Raw genomic sequence first — 21,033 nt, forward strand, 5'->3', positions numbered from 1 at the left:
GGAGTAGACAACATTCCATTAGAACTACTGACGGCCTTGGGAGAGCCAGTCCTGACAAAACTCTACCATCTGGTGAACAAGATGTACGGGACAGGCGAAATACCCTCAGACTTCAAGAAGAATATAATAATTGCAATCCCAAAGAAAGCAGGTGTTGACAGATGTGAAAATTAACGAACTATCAGTTTAATAAGTCACAGCTGCAAAATACTAACGCGACTTATTTACAGACGAATGGAAAATCTGGTAGAAGCCGACCTCGGCGAAGATCAGTTTGGATTCCGTAGAAATGTTGGAACACGTGAGGCAATACTGACCTTACGACTTATCTTAGAAGAAAGATTAAGCAAAGGCAAGCCTACGTTTCTAGAATTTGTAGACTTAGAGAAAGCTTTTGACAGTGTTGACTGGAATACTCCCTTTCAAATTCTGAAGGTGGCAGGGGTAAAATACAGGGAGCGAAAGACTACTTACAGTTTGTACAGAAACCAGATGGCAGTTATAAGAGTCGAGGGACATGAAAGGGAAGCAGTGGTTGGGAAGGGAGTGAGACAGGGTTGTAGCTTCTCCCCGATGCTATTCAATCTGTATATTGAGCAAGCAGTAAAGGAAACAAAAGAAAAATTTGGAGTAGGTATTAAAATCCAGGGAGAAGAGATAAAAACTTTGAGGTTCGTCGATGACATTGTAATTCTGTCAGAGACAGCAAACGACTTGGAAGAGCAGCTGAACGGAATGGATCGTGTCTTGAAAGGAGGATATAAGATGAACGTCAACAAAAGCAAAACGAGGATAATGGAATGTAGTCGAATTAAGTCGTGTGATGCTGAGGGAATTAGATTAGGAAATGAGATACTTAAAGTAGTAAAGGAGTTTTGCTACTTGGGGAGCAAAATAACTGATGATGGTCGAAGTAGAGAAGATATGAAATGTAGACTGGCAATGACAAGGAAAGAGTTTCTGGAGAAGAGAAATTTGTTAACATCGAGAATAGATTTAAGTGTCAGGAAGTCGTTTCTGAAAGTATTTGTATGGAGTGTAGCCATGTATGGAATTGAAACATGGACAATAAATAGTTTGGACAAGAAGATAATAGAGAAGAATGTTGAAGATTATGTGGGTAGATCACGTAACTAATGAGGAGGTATTGAATAGGATTGGGGAGAAGAGAAGTTTGTGGCCCAACTTGACAAGAAGAAGGGATCGGTTGGTAGGACATGTCCTGAGGCATCAAGGGATCACAAATTTAGCATTGGAGGCAGCGTTGAGGGTAAAAATCGTAGAGGGAGACCAAGAGATGAATACACTAAGCAGATTCAGAAGGATGTAGGTTGCAGTAGTTACTGGGAGATGAAGGCGCTTGCACAGGATAGATCAGGATGGAGAGCTGCATCAAACCAGTCTCAGGACTGAAGATCACAACAACTACACTATCTGTCATGCAATGTTAAACATGATACAAACCCAAGGAAATTATTTACTGTCCTGCCGTAAGTTTACACGAAGAAATGGAAGCTCTTGTAAATTGTAAGGGATTTTCTCTCATTCGTGGTTACATTAGAAAGGAAAGAGTGACGTGACTGCATTAGATACATGTCCAGATATTGAGGAGTAGAGAACCGCAGAAAGAAACAGTTCTATTAAAGGAAGGTTTTTGTAAAAAGTTACATAAAGGGACATAAAATTTTAAAATACACAATGTGGTATAACGGAATTTAACGGCCGTTACACTAGGATTCTTACCGCCACCGTCGATGCAGGTGAGACTGTATGATAATGGAACGGTGGCTGTTAAGTTATCGGCTTCCGAATTTGCGTTCCGGTTTAAATATGTTGTTCTGAAAATTTTTCTCCACAATTGTTCGTTTCTGTTTGTTTCCACAAGTGAGGAAGGGTGCGCAATGCGCCATCGGCAGCGACGAAGTTGCACACACTAACCGACGGCCAGCACGGAGAAGACGATGCTGCCGGCGACTTCTGCCGCTCTCTGTCCTCAACTGCATTACTTAGAATAATATTATAATTGACAAATAAATGAATATTGTTTTGTTAATTGATTAACATGTAATGAGATTATGTTTCAGTATGCTGAGTGACGTCTTACTGAGAAAATCTGTTGTGTAATTACTACGTCGTAATAAAGACCACAAGAAGCGAAGATTATTTTGTTCGTCTATTCATTTAGGAAGCGTACAGTGATTACTTTTTAAGAGTTCACTGAAAATTATTTTTCTGCTTTGCGTGATGCTTTCTGCAGAAAAGGAAAATAGTTTGAGGTTTGTGATTTGCGAAAATCTGATATTTCAGCGACAGATTATTTACGGCGCTGCCGGTTATAGAAATAGGTTTTATCATCGACAATTTTCTGTTAAGTTAACATTATTACGAGGACAACTGAAGTTGCTTTTGCTTACGTAGCTTTTGCAACATTATAACCTGTTAATAGCTTACCAGAAAACTTCAGAGATTTATTGAGACTTATACGTTGGGTAACAGAAATCTGGAGACGGTCAACAAATGTTAAATCGAACATTTATTTGAGTGCAAGGCTGATTAACTAAAAATTGAATTTCGGCTATACTGATTCATCGGAACTATGGGCTATAACGCTGCAACGAGAATAGCCTTTTAGTCGACAGTCATTTGCAGTTATTCAGCAACGTGAAAATAATACACCATTCTTGTCAAGTTGAGCAGTGCAGTGTGCTACTTATCGAACACCTCTGTATAGGGGCATCTATGGAAATAAAGCAGGAGCCAAAAAACGTGAGTGATAAAGTGAAGAAGTAATTTTATATATGGGGACTGTTTATGACCTTGCTAAACCGGTTTGTGAAAAATCCAGAATTGTTACAGTGACCACTGAAAAAGATGCTTCAAAGAAAGTGAAACGGATATGGTCCAAATGAGACTTTTTACAGTAGCAGAAGACGGAATAACTCCCATATTACATTTGTTGTAATTGGGGTATTTGCCTTTCGTCTGGCATGTGGGTTGCTTGTTGCATAGCGAAATGCCGAACAAGTTAGAATAGCGAGCAGTTAACTAGTCTGATTTCGAGTATTCATACGAGGTAGCGAAGTATTGCAATGCGGTTATGTTAGATGAGATTTTTACATGATTGGAGTCGTGTGTGTAGCCTCTCATGACGTATTATGTTACCCATTTTTAACTTGCTGCTGAGCACGATGTAAGCATGCTGGTTCCATATTATACGCCAATTATGGCGAGTATTTGGGATATATCCCAAAAGAAACACCTTGTATTATTCTTCACTCATCCGTATGTTATCTTATTTGGTGAAATGGTGCAGAGTGATTCAGACGAAAAACAGCCTGAGTGACGTTGAGTTCAAGTGCTTTAGGAGCTTTGTCTTGTGTTACATAAAACTGACGTGGAACACCTTGAGAACTGATGTATGAGTGAGATACCTTATTGTGTACGCGAATTATACCAATTATTCACGCTAGAGGCGAACTAGCAACTAATTAGTGAGACGCTGAAACAACTTGTTTTAAGTACGGCAGTACAAACTGAACGAGTAAGAGTTATCAATCTAGCCTTGCAAGAACTACTGGAAATCCCATTCCCTTGAGGGTGTTGCATCCTGGCTTGTTCTATGTAGCTAGCAGATCTACAGCTACAAAGATTATCGTGGAATGCACTCACATTTCACTACAGAAGATTGTATTACAACGTTTGTGCCGACCAACTGAGACTTGTGTTTCTATATAAAACGAAGACGCTCGGTGGAATTTTGTTGTGCATTGGCTACAGCGTATTAATTTGTACATCATGTTGCAAATTCAGATATTAACCCATATACGATCAACAGTTCTTTCTTTTCCTCTGTAACATTCGATTACCAATGACACTAGATATTTGACACCATCGCTTCAGCATTTTCTGGAACGATCAGCCGGAACTGTTGGTAACATTTATTACAAAAGTTGTTCGTTTAAAAAGCATGACCAGGAGCCTGATTGGAAACAATCTCTTCCTTTGAAGCTCAGTAACACTTCGTCACGTATGAGTATCATGTGTTAAATCATGCCCTTTAATGCAGATAACTACTAATACTTGTAGACTGCCGTGTTGCGTTTACTACAGTCTGGAACCGCTTGGCCGCTACGGTCTCAGGTTCGAATCCTGCCTCGGGTATGGATGTGTGTGATGTTCTTGGGTTAGTTAGGTTTAAGTAGTTCTAAGCTCTAGGGGACTGATGACCTCAGAAGTTACGTCCCATAGTGCTCAGAGCCATTTGAAACATTTTTTTTTTTTGTTGCGTTTGTGTCGATGGCGAAGGAAGAAAAAGGTGCATGAAGCCCCTATTTTTTGGACGCGTTGACGGCAACAGTATCAGTTGCTCGTATTCTGTGAGATACTGCGCAGATGTTTGGGATTTAACCCTGGACACGGGGACACAATCTGTGCTGACGAAGAACTCGTTGACGGCATGTGTCCGCCCCCGACATTCGAAACGTCTACTTCGTGACAGAACGCAACAGAAGTGGGATGAGATAGCGAGCTCAGTTGTGGTGAAGGGTACGGAGACAATATTTAAGTAACTTCGCCGCTGCTTCTTATTACCGAGTGCAATTACTAACAAAAGAATATGAAAGAGGGAATTCAGCTGCTTTAAAGGGATCATCTTGAAACAAGGGTCCCCCTAATCTATACACATTATAAAAACGTATGTATGTTCCAAATTTCCTTCTAAACGATTGGATCAATTTCCATCAGACTTGGTAACATATCACCTACAGTCTGGGAGGAACCACCGTGGGGGTAAGAACGGTCTACCTCTCAAAGGGATGGGGTGAGAAGCTAGTGTAGCTCATGACGTGCAAATAGCCAGACTATATTCGTCCAGTATTTGTGAATGAGAGCAATTAGAGAGCGGCAACAAACTTTACACATAATATCAAACCGCTACGATAATTTTTCTCCTTGAGATTCTAACATAATGAGGAAAGGAAAAAAGTTTCTCGCTAGCTACATTTTCGCTGTTCATGCAATAAGGTGCTGCATCAGGCAATTTATTACTTCCAGAATGAGATTTTCACTCTGCAGCGGAGTGTGCGCTGATATGAAACTTCCTGGCAGATTAAAACTGTGTGCTCGACCGAGACTCGAACTCGGGACCTTTGCCTTTCGCGGGCAAGTGCTCTACCAACTGAGCTACCGAAGCACGACTCAGGTCCGGTACTCACAGCTTTACTTCTGCCAGTATCCGTCTCCTACCTTCCAAAGTTTACAGAAGCTCTTCTGCGAACCTTGCAGAACTAGCACTCCTGAAAGAAAGGATACTGCAGAGACATGGCTTAGCCACAGCCTGGGGGATGTTTCCAGAATGAGATTTTCACTCTGCAGCGGAGTGTGCGCTGATATGAAACTTCCCCCAGGCTGTGGCTAAGCCATGTCTCCGCAGTATCCTTTCTTTCAGGAGTGCTAGTTCTGCAAGGTTCGCAGAAGAGCTTCTGTAAAGTTTGGAAGGTAGGAGACGGATACTGGCAGAAGTAAAGCTGTGAGTAGCGGACGTGAGTCGTGCTTCGGTAGCTCAGTTGGTAGAGCACTTGCCCGCGAAAGGCAAAGGTCCCGAGTTCGAGTCTCGGTCGGGCACACAGTTTTAATCTGCCAGGAAGTTTCATATCAGCGCACACTCCGCTGCAGAGTGAAAATCTCATTCTGGAAACATCCCCCAGGCTGTGGCTAAGCCATGTCTCCGCAGTATCCTTTCTTTCAGGAGTGCTAGTTCTGCAAGGTTCGCAGAAGAGCTTCTGTAAAGTTTGGAAGGTAGGAGACGGATACTGGCAGAAGTAAAGCTGTGAGTACCGGACGTGAGTCGTGCTTCGGTAGCTCAGTTGGTAGAGCACTTGCCTGCGAAAGGCAAAGGTCCCGAGTTCGAGTCTCGGTCGGGCACACAGTTTTAATCTGCCAGGAAGTTTCATATCAGCGCACACTCCGCTGCAGAGTGAAAATCTCATTCTGGAAACATCCCCCAGGCTGTGGCTAAGCCATGTCTCCGCAGTATCCTTTCTTTCAGGAGTGCTATTTCTGCAAGGTTCGCAGAAGAGCTTCTGTAAAGTTTGGAAGGTAGGAGACGGATACTGGCAGAAGTAAAGCTGTGAGTAGCGGACGTGAGTCGTGCTTCGGTAGCTCAGTTGGTAGAGCACTTGCCCGCGAAAGGCAAAGGTCCCGAGTTCGAGTCTCGGTCGGGCACACAGTTTTAATCTGCCAGGAAGTTTCAATTTATTACTTCTCTACTACTAAATATATTCGCAACAGATTTTGCAGACAATATAGCTCTGAAAGTATTAAAAAAATATATCATTCTACACTATATCGTTAAGGAGATATGACGTCATAAACATTGAGCTGCGTGAAAACGGAACTGCGGGGCGAAATTCACTGGAGATACAGGTGAAATGTGTGAACAAATATGCGTGAAACACGTTGAAATAGGTGAAATACATGTGGGATATGTGAACTTCGGCAAAGCTATGAGTAAAAATCTCCTCCTAGGCCCCTGAATCGGTTTCAACAAATCTTTGTACATATAGTACAATCTGGAAGGAAATACTGTGGGGGTGAGAACCACCAACTTTTAGAAGGGGTTAAAAGAGAGAGGGAAGAAGGAGGTGGAAAAGATAGTGTGAAGATGAGATGGACAAAGAGAAAGAGAAGGAGGAAACGGACAGAGAAAAGGAAGATAAAGAGATGAACAGTGAGAAGGAGGAGAAGATGGACTGAGAGGGGGCAGAGGACGAGATAGTCAGATGGGGGATGAGGAGGAGGAGGAGGAGATGATAGACAAAGAAATAGGGAGGTAGATATGGACAAAAAGAGAGGAAGGAGTTGGTGACAGAGAAGCGGGAGGAGAAGATCGAGAGATAGTGAGGAGGTGGAGGAGACTAGAGAGAAAGAGGAGGAGAAGTTTGACTTAGAAAGGAGGAGCAGATGAACATAGTGTAGGAGAGCAGGAGACGGACATAGAGATGGAGATGGGGGAGGAGTTAATGAAGAGAAAGAAGGCAGGAGGGGATGGATGAGAATAAGGCCAGAGAGAGGGTGAGGAGGTGACAGAAAGAGTGAGTGGGGGAGGAGACGAAAAGAGAGAGAGGGAGGAGGAGACGGACATAGAGGGGTAGAAGGAGATGAACTTAGAAGGAGAGACAAGGAGATGAATTCACAGCGGGTAGAGGAGGTAGGCAGACAGATGGGAAAGAAGTTGAGGAGGATGCTGGCAGAGAGAGAGAGAGAGAGAGAGAGAGAGAGAGAGAGAGAGAGAGAGGGAGAGGGAGGAGCCAATGGACAGAGAGACAGGGGAGGTGTCAGTGGACAGAGACAGGGGCGGAGCGTATGTATAGAGGCATGTATGGAAATAAAGTAGGGGCCAAAAGACATGAGCAATAAAGGGGGGAGGAGCACAGAGAGGGGCAGGGAGAGATAGAGAGTGTGAGCTGGAGGAGGTGCACAGAGAGAACGGGAGGAGAGGATAGTCAGAGAGCGAGGAGGAGTAGATGGACAGAGAAATGAGGAAGCAGAAAATGGACTGACAGAAGATTGGAATAACTACATATATGCATATATGAAACATCAGTCTCAATGGACGAATGAAATAAATAACTTAAGACCTTCACCTACGACCGCCATATGATGGTCCATATTCTCAAATTTGATGAATGTTCTTAAGTTCATGTTTTAACGCAACGAGATGGGGGCTTCAGGCCTAACTTGTAATAGGTAAGGAAGATTAGTTATGGTGGGGCATCCTCTTTCTTGTTTTAATTTTTACTGTGAGTGATCAAGTGTGGCATCTACCAAGCAGACGCTTTCAAATGAACTGAGTCTTTTTGCGACCAAATTATGTAGTCAAGCCAGACCCACGAATCAGCTGTATATGTTTCAGCCGGCTGGGCCGGGGATTTTCTCCACTCAGGGACTGGCTGTTGTGATGTCTTCATTATCGTTTCATCCCCATCCGACGCGCAGGTCGCCCAATGTAGTTCGGACGTAATAAGACCTGCACCAAGGCGGCCGGACCTGCCCCGCAAGGGGCCTTCCGGGTACTGTCGCCAAACGCCCATTTCCATTTTCATACCACAAAATTCTTTGTAAATTTGACTTGATTATGTAATCACTGAAATAAAATCGCTTACCCCTGTAGACCTCAAGTTTCATTTCGTTTCGTCCTCCCCTTCTGTGTGCTTCACTTTTTTTGGCAGGCGGCATATTACTCGGCTCCGCTTTTAAATCCGAATTCCTCCCTAATCCGATTAACGCTAACGAAAGCTATAGCACTGATAAATATATTTGTCAGAATGCTGACACAGTTTGATCCGATGACGTCTTTCTCAAATTTAGTCAGTAGAGAGCTTGTTGGAACTCAGTCAAATACTTTCTCAAAATATATGAGTCCGAGGCGCAGTGGTAATTCACACTTATTGCTCCATTCTGTAATTTGTTTCCCGATTTACAAATGCTCTATGTTGTTATGTCTGCTCCAAAAGAAAGTGATTTCCTCTTCTTGAGTACAATCCAATGTTTCTGCTATAACTTCGCTAACAACGTAAGTTCAGAACATAAACAACTGCAACACGCATAACCATAGACAAAAATGTTCTCCGTTTTTTCCAATTTAACGAATTTGCACACACATTCTGACTACTGGTTAATGTGCTCAGTATCGGGTGTGACCCCCTCTGCCAGCAATATGGGCCTGACAACGATGGGGAATGCTGTGAGTGATGTCGTCAGTCTCATATTGAGGCAATAACGCCCATTTTCGTGCAGTGCTGCTCACAGTCTTGGAGAGTGGTTGGTGGATGCTGACGTGATGCAGGCCATCTTCCTAGTGCATTCCAGACATTCTCGGGAGAGCGAGCAGGCAGTGCCAAGCGTGCAGTATCTTCCGTTTCCAAGAAAACACCAACCACCCATGATTTATAAGGTCGAACACTATCGCCCATCAATACGAAGTCTGGGCCCACAGAACCTCGCAACAACTGCAAATGAGGTCCCAAGATCTTGTCACGATACCTGACAGCAGTTAAACCTTTCCGATTCATCTGTACAGTTTCATGAATAGGGGGTTCGAATTGGTAAACATAATCTGTGTCCACACCATGAGGGATTCTCCTCGATATCGGTCTCTTTCCACAGTGTTTGGGTTCCGAAACCGACATTCCCTCCAGATGCGAATCTAACGAGAATCACTTTCCAGACCAAATGAGGGCCTCAGCTATGAAAACAACATTGGCCCACTGTTCGAGCGCTCAGGTAGCCTGTTGATGGAGATGTTCCTTTCTGTGAAGACGGTACAGATACAGCAGGTCTCCGACAATGAAGGCCACTTTGCCGCAGCCTTCCCCCCACACCGTTTGCCTCGATACACGTCCAGTGGATGCTGCGAGCCCACATGCCAGTTACCTTGCAGTACTAAAGAGGTACTGTCGTGGCCTTACAGTCAAATAACTGTCCTCTCTTCTGAAGTCATACTTGGTGGGCCTTGCCCTGGTCTTCCGGATACAATTTCGGACTCTATACACTGTCGCCACATCCGAGAAACAACAGATCGATTTGCTCTAAGCCATCGAACCACAACAGTGTGCGCCAGTCATGATTACTTTCTTTCTATGGCCCTCCAACACAGAGAGACTGGTAGGCATCTTCTCTGTGTCATACTGCACCGTCTGTGACTGTATACACAGCGATTGTGGATGTGGGACTACCCGGCAAACGCTACCTCGTTTCATAGGTGCCCTGGCTTCATCGTTGGCATGGTTGTCTGTTGACCGGACTGCCATCTTCCGTGCAGAGCACGATCGTACGGACAACTCATTGATAGTTTGTATGAATATATCGTGAATTAGACACAGGACGGGGAAATAAATGTTTGTTGCTTTAATCTTGGACATCAGTGTATATTAGGAAACTAGCTTAGTGCCGCTGTTTCGCTCGCGTTGACGGTATGGTCTGCACAGATTTTGCTTTGTTTTCTTTAATCGAATTTTTATGCCGTTCACATGTTGCAACATCTTCTAAACATTTCACGCTCATTAAAGCCATAGAAGCGTGGTCTTTTCCGATTTTACTCCTGACCTAAAAGAGATACTGGTAGCTGGAATCCAAGTTTTTCTTAATCAAGCGTTTTGCGTCTTGTGGTGATATTTCCACAGAAACTTTCGCCCCCTAATTCAAATTTCTTCATATATAACCGAGAAATGATATACCAGTTTTCGTAGATTTAGCCTGATATATTTTCTTTAAAATTTTCGTTGCCTTTTTGACATCTTTAGGAGTTGGATTTTCAAAAACAGAAAAAAACAGGTATTTTTTCATTTCTGACTAAGAAGTCAAATATCAATATTCATATACTTAGTTTAAAATGCTTCACAATGTAATCTTTACGTAAAAAGTTTCACCTCTGTTTCACCCCCTTAGGGATTGAATTTCCAAAAACATCGAAACACGCAATTTTTTACATGTAACCGAGAAGTCAAATACCAGTTTCCATAGATGTAGCTTTCAAAATACTTTAGAAGTTCTTTAATAATGACTTATTTTCAAGAAGAATTTCGCCCACTCTTTTACTACCATAGGGGTTAAATTTCTAAAAATGCTGAAATACGTATTTTTTAAATTTATTATCTAGAAAGTAATACAAATTTCCGAAGTCTAGCTTCAAAATTGCCTAACAACATGTTTTTAAAAAAATCATGATCTTTTTCATTCTCTTAAGGACGGAATGTCGAAGAATCCTTCCTTATAAGACGCCCACAGTATAAGATCAATACCCTCTGCAAATTTCAAGTTTCTACCCATAATGGTTTGGGCAGGGCGACGATGAATTAGTGTGTCAGTGAGTCAGTCCCTGCATACAGAAGGGATGACTCAGTAGTAGATTAGTTGCACCATGTGGGCAGCAAAGTAACAGTCCATTATCAAATTACAGAGGATATGAAATACAAATTAGCAACAGCAAGAAAAACATTTCCGAAGTAGAAGAATTAGTTAAATTTAAGAGTCAGGAAGTCTTTTCTGAAGGTACTTGTGTGGAGTGTTGCCTTGTACGGAAGTGGTAGTGGGCGATAAACAGTTGAGGGAAGGAGAGAATAGAATCTTTTGAGATGCGACGCTACAGAAGAATGCTGAAGATCACATGGGTTTACCGGCTCTGTGATGAAGAGATACTGAGTCGAATTAGGCAAAATGGTAATTTATCCACAACCTGAGTAAAAGCTAGGATCGGTTGGTAGAGTACATCCTGAGTCTCCAAGAAATGGTAGATTTGCTAACGCAGGGAAGAGTGTGTTTGTGTGTGTGTGTGTGTGTGTGTGTGTGTGTGTGTGTGAGAGAGAGAGAGAGAGAGAGAGAGAGAGAAAGAGAGAGAATGAGAGAGAGAGAGGGGTGGGGGGAGAGGGAGGGAGCCAGTTAAATTTAAGGGCCAAGAAGTCTTTTCTGAAGGTACTTGTGTGGAGTGTAGCCTTGTACGGAAGTGGTAGTGGGCGATAAACGGTTGAGAGGAGGAGAGAATAGAAGCTTTTGCAATGCGATGCTACAGAAGAATGCTGGAGATTACGTGGGTTTATCGGCTTTATGATGAAGAGATACTGAGTCGAATTAGGCAAAAGGTCAATTTATCCACAATTTGAGTAAAATCTAGGATCGGTTGGTAGGGTAATTCCTGAGTCTCCACGAAATGGTCGCCTTGCTAACACAGGGAAGAGTGTGTGTGTGTGTGTGTGTGTGTGTGTGTGTGTGTGTGTGTGTGTGTCTGTGAGAGAGAGAGAGAGAGAGAAAGAGAGAGAGGTGGGAGGAGGAGGAGGGATTATAGAGGAAGACTAAGGCTTGACTGCAGTGGACAGATTAGAATGGATGTCGATTGCAGTAGTTATTCATAGATGAAGAGGTTTGCACACGACAGAGTAGCATGGACAGCTGCAATCTACGAACTGGAGACCACAGCAATACAGGGTTACTGCAGACATGTGTTAGAAAGCGATGACGATGGAAAGGGTTCTGTTGCCTAAGCGGAGCAGCTACGGTCAGCATAGGCGCACTGGAGCCCCTTAGGACGTGTACTCACATCTGCTGCTGGCTTCCGTCTCCAGGTCGCTCTTCTCCTTGACGTCATCGGAGCGGGCTGCGTTGTTGATGCTCCTCTCCGTGCCTACAGTGGCCGCCGTCGTCGCGACTCCCAGCACAGCTGCCAGGACCGCTAGCGCGGTCAGCGCCTGGGAAAGCAAACAGGAAAAGCTGCTGTTTATCCTTCTCTGTCTATCTCTACCTCTTCAACAAAAGAGCTCATATTGCTGTTAAACTAAGAAAGAAGTTCTTGAGAGTGAATCTGGAGTACACCATTATATGGAAGTGAAATGTAATAAAGACTCAGACGAAGAAACTGAATGTATTTACAAGGTGGTTCTATCAAAGAACTTTAAAAATTAAGTGGGTGGGTAAGACGCAAAAGAAGAAATACTGAAAGGAAGAGTTGCTGAAAGAAAGAATAGGTTAGTGGGACATCTGCTACGGCGTCCAGGAATAGTTACGTTGTAGGTGGAAGAAGCAGCCGGTGGGGATAAGTATTGGGAGCAGAGAGGGACTGGGATATGTATAACACATTAGAGAAGATGTTCGGTCTAGTAGTTATGTAGTGATGAAGTGTATAGTACAAGGTGGAAAACATCAACAAGATGGATAATATCAAACCAGTGTAGATATTGACGAGCTAGAAAACGTTAGTATCTATCTCCACAGGGCGGGTATGGTGACCTATGTCTGTCCTGGTAGCCATGAATCCATGTGATTACGTGTTACCCAAAGCAAAAAGGAAGGAGGGCTGACATCTAACGCCTTCTTAACAGTTGTTTCAGTACAAATGTGAGGCTGTCTCATTTGGGAAAAAAAATGAAATGAAGAATGGACCACAGATTTGTAAAATGAATCACTCCAATATTCGTCTGTCATGATTCAGGAGAAGCTAGATACGGCTTGTCGGGCTGATGTTTGAACCTCGCCGCGCGGAGTGTCCGCGCGGTTAGAGGCGCCGTGTCACGGATTGCGCGGTCCCTCCCGCCGGAGGTTCGAGTCCTCCCTCGGGCATGGGTGTGTGTGTTGTCCTTAGCATAGGTTAGTTTAAATTGGTTTAAGTAGTGTGTAAGTCTGTGGGCCGATGGCCTCAGCAGTTTCGTCCCTTGGTAATTCACACATATTTTAACATTTTTTGAACCCCTCACATCTCGAACGCAAAGCCAAGTCGTCAATCACTGCGTTGCTTTCCTCCGCGTAGTCTTCGGGTGTAGTCGAGGAAGGCGTCGTAAGCTTAGTGATGTAAACTGCCAGGGCAAAAATATGAATGGTGTCTGCAGATGTGACAAGACCACTAAGAAGTCCGTGGAACTCGTAAACTTTCAACTAGGCCGATGTCGTAGTTCGGTCTGACAAAACGATGCAAACACGTACAAAAAAACACCGACCTATGGAAGAGAGCGCCTTGCTGAGAGATATCAAGACAATATTGGCGACAAGAAATAGTACGCAGTCCTATAATATGCTGTGTGATTAATATTTGTGATTTTTCTTGCTTCTGCTTTCTTTAGCGTAATCAACGTAATATCTTTTTATGGTCAGTCGATAGGACTGGGAAGAAAGGAGTAAAATAAGACTTTGCTAACAAATATTTTACAAAACCACGAGCAATAATCTGCACGTCTGACTAGTGCAGCTTTATTTACATTAGATTAACTAGACTGAAAGTACGCTGTGTCAGCGTACTTTGGCTATATATTTAGCACATGTAACGGAAATTTTTTGTAACGTTCAGTGGAAACTTTAATTAGCGATGTATAACAGTACTTCCTTTTTCGAAAGTTGCCAAGTATCGTTATAAAAAGTGGTCGTTCCGTTCCTTTTTAAATAAGATTAGCTCCATGTTGTCATGTGCTGACTGGAATGAGTTCTTAGAAAACCTAAAGATAGCAGGGATAAAATACAGAAAGCGAAAGCTTATCTGCAGCTTGTACGAAAAGTAGAGTCGAAGGGCAGGAATCGAAGGCTGTAGTTGAGAAGGGGTCGAGACAGCGATGTAGCCTAGCCTATCCCCAATGTTATTCTATATGTACACTGAGCAAACTGTAAAGAAAATGAAGTAGAAATTTACAATAGGAATCAAAGTTAAGGAAGAAGAAATACAAACTTTGAGGCCCTACCAGAGATAGACTTGCTAATGCGGTTGGAAGATCAGTTGAACGGAATGGAAAGTGTCTTGAAAAGGGGTGTCTTGTAAGATGAATACACGTGTTATGGAATGTAGTCGAATTAAATTAAATGATGCTGAGGGAATTAGGCTACGAAATGAGACCTTGGAGGAAATGTACGAGTTTCCATATCTGGACAGAAAATGCTATATCTGCACATTTAGCAAATATATTAAAAGTATATGAAATATTTATTTAATTACAGCCTTTCAGTGTGCCAGTATGTTAGCTTTTCATATGGTGTTAATGAGAAATTTAGGAGGATTATTTCCACGTTTGCGAATTTAATATGCACCTTTACTAAAAAAAAATATGTTTATGGAAATAAGATAAACGTTATAAATAAATATGGCGACCTCTGAGTGACAGAAACTATCAGTTCTTGTGTTGTATTACGCGATACACAAGTACAAATTTGGGAGACGATCAGACGAGAATCCGAATCCGATTCCTGTCGTTCGAGGGCACTGCTTCCTCAATTGAGCTACCAGAGCACGCCTCAAAGACGCATTCAAAATTTCAAGTTGCTGAAGTTGCTACTGTCTCGTCTCCATTCCACGCAGATTTCACAGGACCCGCTTCGCAGTTGTATGCGAACAGCATCCACGAAAGAAGACTACAGCATGGATGGAGAATTTACCGAAGCCACCAGTCGAAGTGTCGCAGCAGTTAATTTACCGTACTCTTATATACATCCACGCCCTCTCATACCGATTCAACGCTCAGAGATTTCTTTAAGCCATTTCATGCGAATACCAGAATGGTTTCTTAAAGAGACCATGACCACGTCCTTCAGCGAGCTATTTCTCCATCCTTAATGACCTCGAAAATGACAGAACGTTAGACTCCAACCATGTTTCGTTGTAGCCACATGGCTGTCGCTAGCTTCGAAATCTTTTCACCTTTTGTGGTGTATACGATTCGTTCTACGAGATATTTCGAGAGAACACGGCACTATATCACAACGGCGCCAGGTGTCTCGGTTGTTCTCCGCAAAACGTGATCCCGATTTCCCTTGCAAGATACCATGTCTTCATCCACATCTATACACTGAAAATCAATGTGAAGTGCACGTTAGAAGGTACTTGCCATTGTACCACATATTTTGGTTTCTTCCCATTCACTCGCTTACGAAGCTCGGGAAGAATGACTGCTTAAATGACTCTGTGCGCGCTGCGATTAATCTAACCACGTCTTCATGGTTCCTGTGTGAGCAATAACTAGGAATGTGTAATATTCCTCACGTAACATTAATTCACGAAGCTTTGTAAGTAGGCTTTCGGAGGATGCTTGATGACAATCTTCAGGTGTCTCCCAAACCTGTGCCCATTTGTGCTGCTCTTCTTTGTATAAGTTCAGTATCTCCTGTTAGACCTACTTCGTATGGGTCTCACACACTTGAAGTATATTCTAGAATAGGTCGCACGAGTTTGTAGAATGGCTGCATTTTCTCTTTATCGTACTTACTTCACCTACGACTTCCAAGCCAGCCGCGGTGGTCTAGTGGTTCTAGGCGCGCAGTCCAGAACCGAGCGACTGTTACGGTCGCAGGTTCGAATCCAGCCTCGGGCATGGATGTGTGTGATGTCCTTAGGTTAGATAGGTTTAAGAAGTTCTAAGTTTAGGGGACTGATGACCTCAGATGTTAAGTCCCATAGTGCTTAGGGTCGTTTAGTGATTTATGGTAAGATGCCAGCCTTCGCACCACTTTGAAATCTTATGAATATATGACTGAATTCGTCTGCAGAATTTTTTAGATAAAACTTCGTCCAAACAGGCCTTGGAAGGCCCAACAGTACCGACTAGCCGTCGTGTCATCCTCAGCCCACAGGCGTCACTGGATGCGGATATGGAGGGGCATGTGGTCAGCACACCATTCTGCCGCCCTTATGTCAGTTTACGACAGTGGAGCCGCTACTTCTCAATCAAATAGTTCCTCAGTTTGTCTCACAAGGGCTGAGTACACCCCGCTTGCCATCAGCGCTCGGCACCCATCCAAGTGCTAGCCCAGCCCGACAGCGCTTAACTTCGGAGATATGACGGGAACCGTATTACCACTGCGGAGAGGTCGTTGGCAAATTTTTTAGATAGTATTTCATAATCTGAATCATCTGCAAAAAATCGTGAGTGTACAATTAATATTGTCTGCCAGGTCATTAAAACACAACACGAACAGCAGAGGTCCTAACACACTTCTCTGGAACACGCTTGAAGTTACTTCTAAATATGTCAATAACTCTCCGTTCTAGATAACTTGCTGCGTCCCACCTACGAAGAATTCGTCAATCCAGTCACAAATTTTGTTTGATACCCCCTATGCTCGTAGTTTCGTTAAAAGACGGTGGTGTGGTACTGAGTGAAATACTTTTCGCTACTGTATTTTTGAGAGTAGATGTAACAGAAATGAGCGTTTGGCGCCATTGGCAGGGAGGCCCCTCGCGGGGCAGGTCCGGCCGCCTTGGTGCAGGTCTTGTTACATTCGACGCTACAGTGGGCGACCTGCGCGCCGGATTAGGATGAAATGATGATGAAGACAGCACAAGCTCAACAGCCAGGCCCTGAGCGGAGAAAATCCCCGACCCAGCTGGGAATCGAACCCGGGCCCGTAGGACGGCATTCCGTCAAGGTTACCATCAGCTATCGGGGCGGACAGTAGATGTAATAAAGGCGCAGGAATGACCAGATTTATCAGATTTATATTAGATGCTCTGGCTCACCAGTAAATCATAAACCTCTCACATTCTAAAGCAAACGGTTTAGGATTGAAACAGAGTATTGGTTCATTATACCACTGTAACAGGAAATTAATCTGCAAACGCAGATGATATTTTTAAAGGGAATTCCGTTGTCTGTTTTTGGTCCAACTTCGTAATTGATGGGTCAGCGTATCTGACTGCTATACTAAGAACCCGGGTTCAATATCCAGTACTGCCAGGGGCTCTCGTTGGTAGGAGGACCGCGACGTGATTCCTAAGAACCCGGGTTCAGTACCCGGGACTGACAGGGGCTTTTCGTTGGCGAGAGGACTGGGACGTGATTCATTGTCGTGAGGCGAACTGAGGAGCTCCCTGAATGCGAAGCAGCGGCTCCAAGGTCGGGGCGCTGGCAGCGGGTGGGAGAGCGGAGTGCTGTCCGCACGTTTCTCCACGCCGCATCCAAATGGAGCTATTGGCAATGGTCTTCAAGGACTGGTCACGCAGTTAGCTGAGGTCTCTTGTTTATACCACCTCCTTTATCTTGAGGCCAGCATTGCGCCGTGTTTGTGTGTACTGCAGCTTCGAAGTATGCCTTTGCAACAGTTCATTGTTCAGTGCAGTAACGTTATTTCGGTCTAATAACACGAACAACGAAATTAAATGAATATCTTTGTCGTGTTGATATCAGTCAAGAGTAGAGAACAATGAAAATAATCCCAATAGACATACTTCCAGATACCAATGGCTTCCCGGTACGACGTTAGAAGTGCAGTTATGCTATTGTTACAACACTTTCTACGTTTTTCTGCATCTGCATCGAAATACATCCTACGCAAGCGACGGTACATTGTATGGCGGGGTGTACCTCGTACAACTACTAGTCACTCGCAAGTGGAGGGAAGCAAAAACGACTATCTATATGCTTCCATATGAGACATAATTTTTCTTATATTTTCTTCATAGTCGTTACGAGAAATGGATGATAGCGGCAATATAATCTTTCTACAATCAACCAATAATATTGGATCTCTAAATTTCCTCAATAGTGCTTTGCGGAAAGAACGTCGTCCTCCAGCCCCGGGGATTCCCAATTGACTCCACGAAATTTCCGTAGTACTTGGTACTGATCGAGCCTACCGGTAACAAATCTAAGCCACTCAATTGATTCGATGTCTTCCTTTAATGCGACCTAGTGGCAATCCCAAACATTCGAGCAGTACTCAAGAATGAGTCGCACTACGGTTCTATACGCCGTCTCATTTATAAATGAGCTACACTTTCCCAAAACTCCCCACAAAACGATATAGAACATTCGCCTTCCCCACTGACGTGCTCATTTCATTTCACATCGCTTTGCAGTGTTACGCCTGGATATTTAATCAATGCGAATGTCAGACAGCACCCACTAATACTGCATTCGAACATTACAGGATTGTTTTCCTACTCATCTGCATTAGCTTAGGTTTTGTTTCATTTAAAATAAGCTGCCATACATCAAACCAAATAAAATACAAATTCTGTCTAGGTCGTCCTGTATCCAACTGTAGACACTCAACGACGATTACGACGATTCTTCACCATACACTAGACTATCGTCCACAAACAGTCCCATACTGTTGCTGACTCTAAGTCAGATTGTTTATGTACGTAGATAACAAGAGCGGTCCTGTCACACTTCGCCGGGACACCGCAGATGACGATACCCCTGTCCCTAATGAACCATCAAAAGGGAGTCGTAAATTACAAAGTGATAATGCCCTCGTTTGATTTTATCAGCATTCCGGATACCTAACTAGTGGTAAATAACTTTTCGACAACAAGTCTAACTGTCGTGTCACGCCAATACCGTACCCTCCCTGATCCGTGTCTTAACCTGTTGAACTTTTTCTGTTGGGAGATTTAAAATCTTTGGTGTATTCCAACCCTTTTCAGAGGATCGGTGAACTCCGGGAACACATTGTGGAGTTTATATTTGTTGTTCTGCTGATGTGCTGTCCAATACAATAAGCGTTATTCGTACTTGGAAGGAACAGTCAGAGAGTTTTATCTCTTTCACCTCACTACAGGATCAGGAAGGAAAATTTACTCAAGTGAGGACTACGTAACATGAAGAATGTTCTAAAACAGTGTCTGATAGTACTAATGTAATAAGAAAAAACGGACAAGTATTTGCTCTCGTAAGGAATAAACCGGTTAAATCTGGGTGTTCTGTGCTATCACAGAAAGGTAACTTAGAATACCTTTGTAGTACAGAGCACAACAACGACCGCACATGTGTTTATTGCCTCAGACAGGGATTATAATTAAAAGCTTCACTCCGTTTGGGGTCTTATGAACATTCTATAGCCGGTAGGACATTGAATTTAACGGGTACTCCAACAAGAACATATTTTACGTGACTCGATCAGTGTTCTGTTTTTGTCATACAAGGAAACGAGTTGTTCTAGTTGTTCTATAGCGCTGTTTTGAAGGCTATCCTGTTCAGTTTGCAGATAACGCCTTTTTTAACGAGCGAAACCGTTGCCTCAAAGTGGCGCCTTCTGCAAGAATGTGACGCGTTATCTGCCTTAGGACGACGTTGTAAGCTGCCTCGATGCTCGCCACACGTGAGATTTGTCGGCCGAGATAGAAGTATTCGACGCATTGGAGTGAATGAATGAAGAAACAAGCAGGAAATATTAATCTAACTACGGACCTTGTTTCTGCCATCATTTAACCTCTAAGGCAGGTTATATACTGTCTTTTGCGACTTTAATAACTCAATTGTTTGGGCCTGGCATATGCCATTTACAGAAATTGGCTCTACTCTCTGTAAATAGGGGCGGGTCGCCCATATGCTTCAGACGTCAACATGAAGACGCCACTGCAAGCGTTTGCATGGTATCCGCAGAATTAGCATACACGACGGTCAGAGTGTTGGAAATCCCATCATCAATAGCATACAAAGACTTGTGTGAGAAGTTACGTGTATAGGCCAACGAGATGCAGTTGCTACGGGCATCAAACTCGATGGACAAACTTCAGCGAGAGCAGTTTGCAGTGGATGTGCTAGCCGAGACTTATACAAAAAATGTCTTTCCGGAAATGATTTACCTGTGCGATGACTTTCCTTGAAACCAGCGAACTGCATTGTCATAAAGTTCGTGTATGGGGATCAGAGTGTTCTCACATTACACATAGTGTGCAGTGTGTGTGGTGCAGAGTTAGACACATATCATCAATCTTTTCCAGCGAGACTAACATCAGCAGTGGTGTTTACGTGGACATGTTACAAGAGTTGGCGATGCCACAATTGGAACACTTGCAACAAGAAGACACGGCACCAACCTGAAACCCGTAACTTTTGGATGAAAAGTTTTCGGTTTGATGGACTGGACGAGGTGGCCCTGTTTGGTACACGATCGCCTGGCATCACATCACCACACTTATTCCTATGGTATTTTGTAAAGTATCAAGTGTACCGATAAAGGTTACCGGCTTATAGGAATTGAATATACATATTCACAATATATTTTAACATGCCACCGTGAAGTTACTCGAGCGTACACCGAGAGAAATTGGGTGTTGTTAGCGGTGCTCGCATTTACGTGTATGAATGAGGTATCAAAATTTATGGGTTACCTAGCCGAATGTTGAAAGCCAATTGTTATCGTCTAGTATAGTTTCAAAGTTACTGGAGTCCTAAATTGCAAGTATAATTCGTGAACACTCTGTGTAACTTCTATATCCTCCTATGGATAGGGAAGTGACGGTCACGAGGTTGTGTGCTACCCATATTAGCAACTATTGGCAGCTTTCGTAAGCCAGTCAGTGTCTTTGCTGTGGCGAACGCGTCGCTTAGTTGGCCAGTTTGTCTTGTCGCTGGTGTGGTCCACAGTGATGTCGAATCTGGCGCCTGAGTTTAATTGGGTGTTGTGTCTGGAACTGTAGGCTCCATGCAGGAAAAGGCTCTAATGGGAACATGTCGTTTCCCATTCACATCGATAAGGTTTGAAAGGCACTAGTGCTGCTGAGAATCAACAGACGAACTTCTCCTGTTGGGCCAGTATGTCACACAGAAAGATCGCATTTCGTGG

General features: G+C 43.4%; 1 protein-coding gene and 1 non-coding gene across 2 annotated transcripts in view; both read right to left on the reverse strand.

Annotated features, from left to right (window-relative positions):
• LOC126283982 (uncharacterized) overlaps positions 1-21,033 on the reverse strand; it is a 48,703-nt gene that overhangs the window by 15,506 nt on the left and 12,164 nt on the right. Inside the window, exon 2 of the mRNA XM_049982447.1 lies at positions 12,092-12,239. Coding sequence (XP_049838404.1) covers positions 12,092-12,239 — 148 coding nt within the window. The remainder of the gene's footprint in view (positions 1-12,091; positions 12,240-21,033) is intronic.
• Trnas-cga (transfer RNA serine (anticodon CGA)) lies at positions 5,118-5,192 on the reverse strand. The gene has a single exon. It is a non-coding gene; the product is annotated as a tRNA-Ser (tRNA).

This window comes from Schistocerca gregaria, chromosome 8 (genome assembly GCF_023897955.1).
Source record: "Schistocerca gregaria isolate iqSchGreg1 chromosome 8, iqSchGreg1.2, whole genome shotgun sequence".
NCBI classification, from domain to species: Eukaryota; Metazoa; Arthropoda; class Insecta; order Orthoptera; family Acrididae; genus Schistocerca; species Schistocerca gregaria.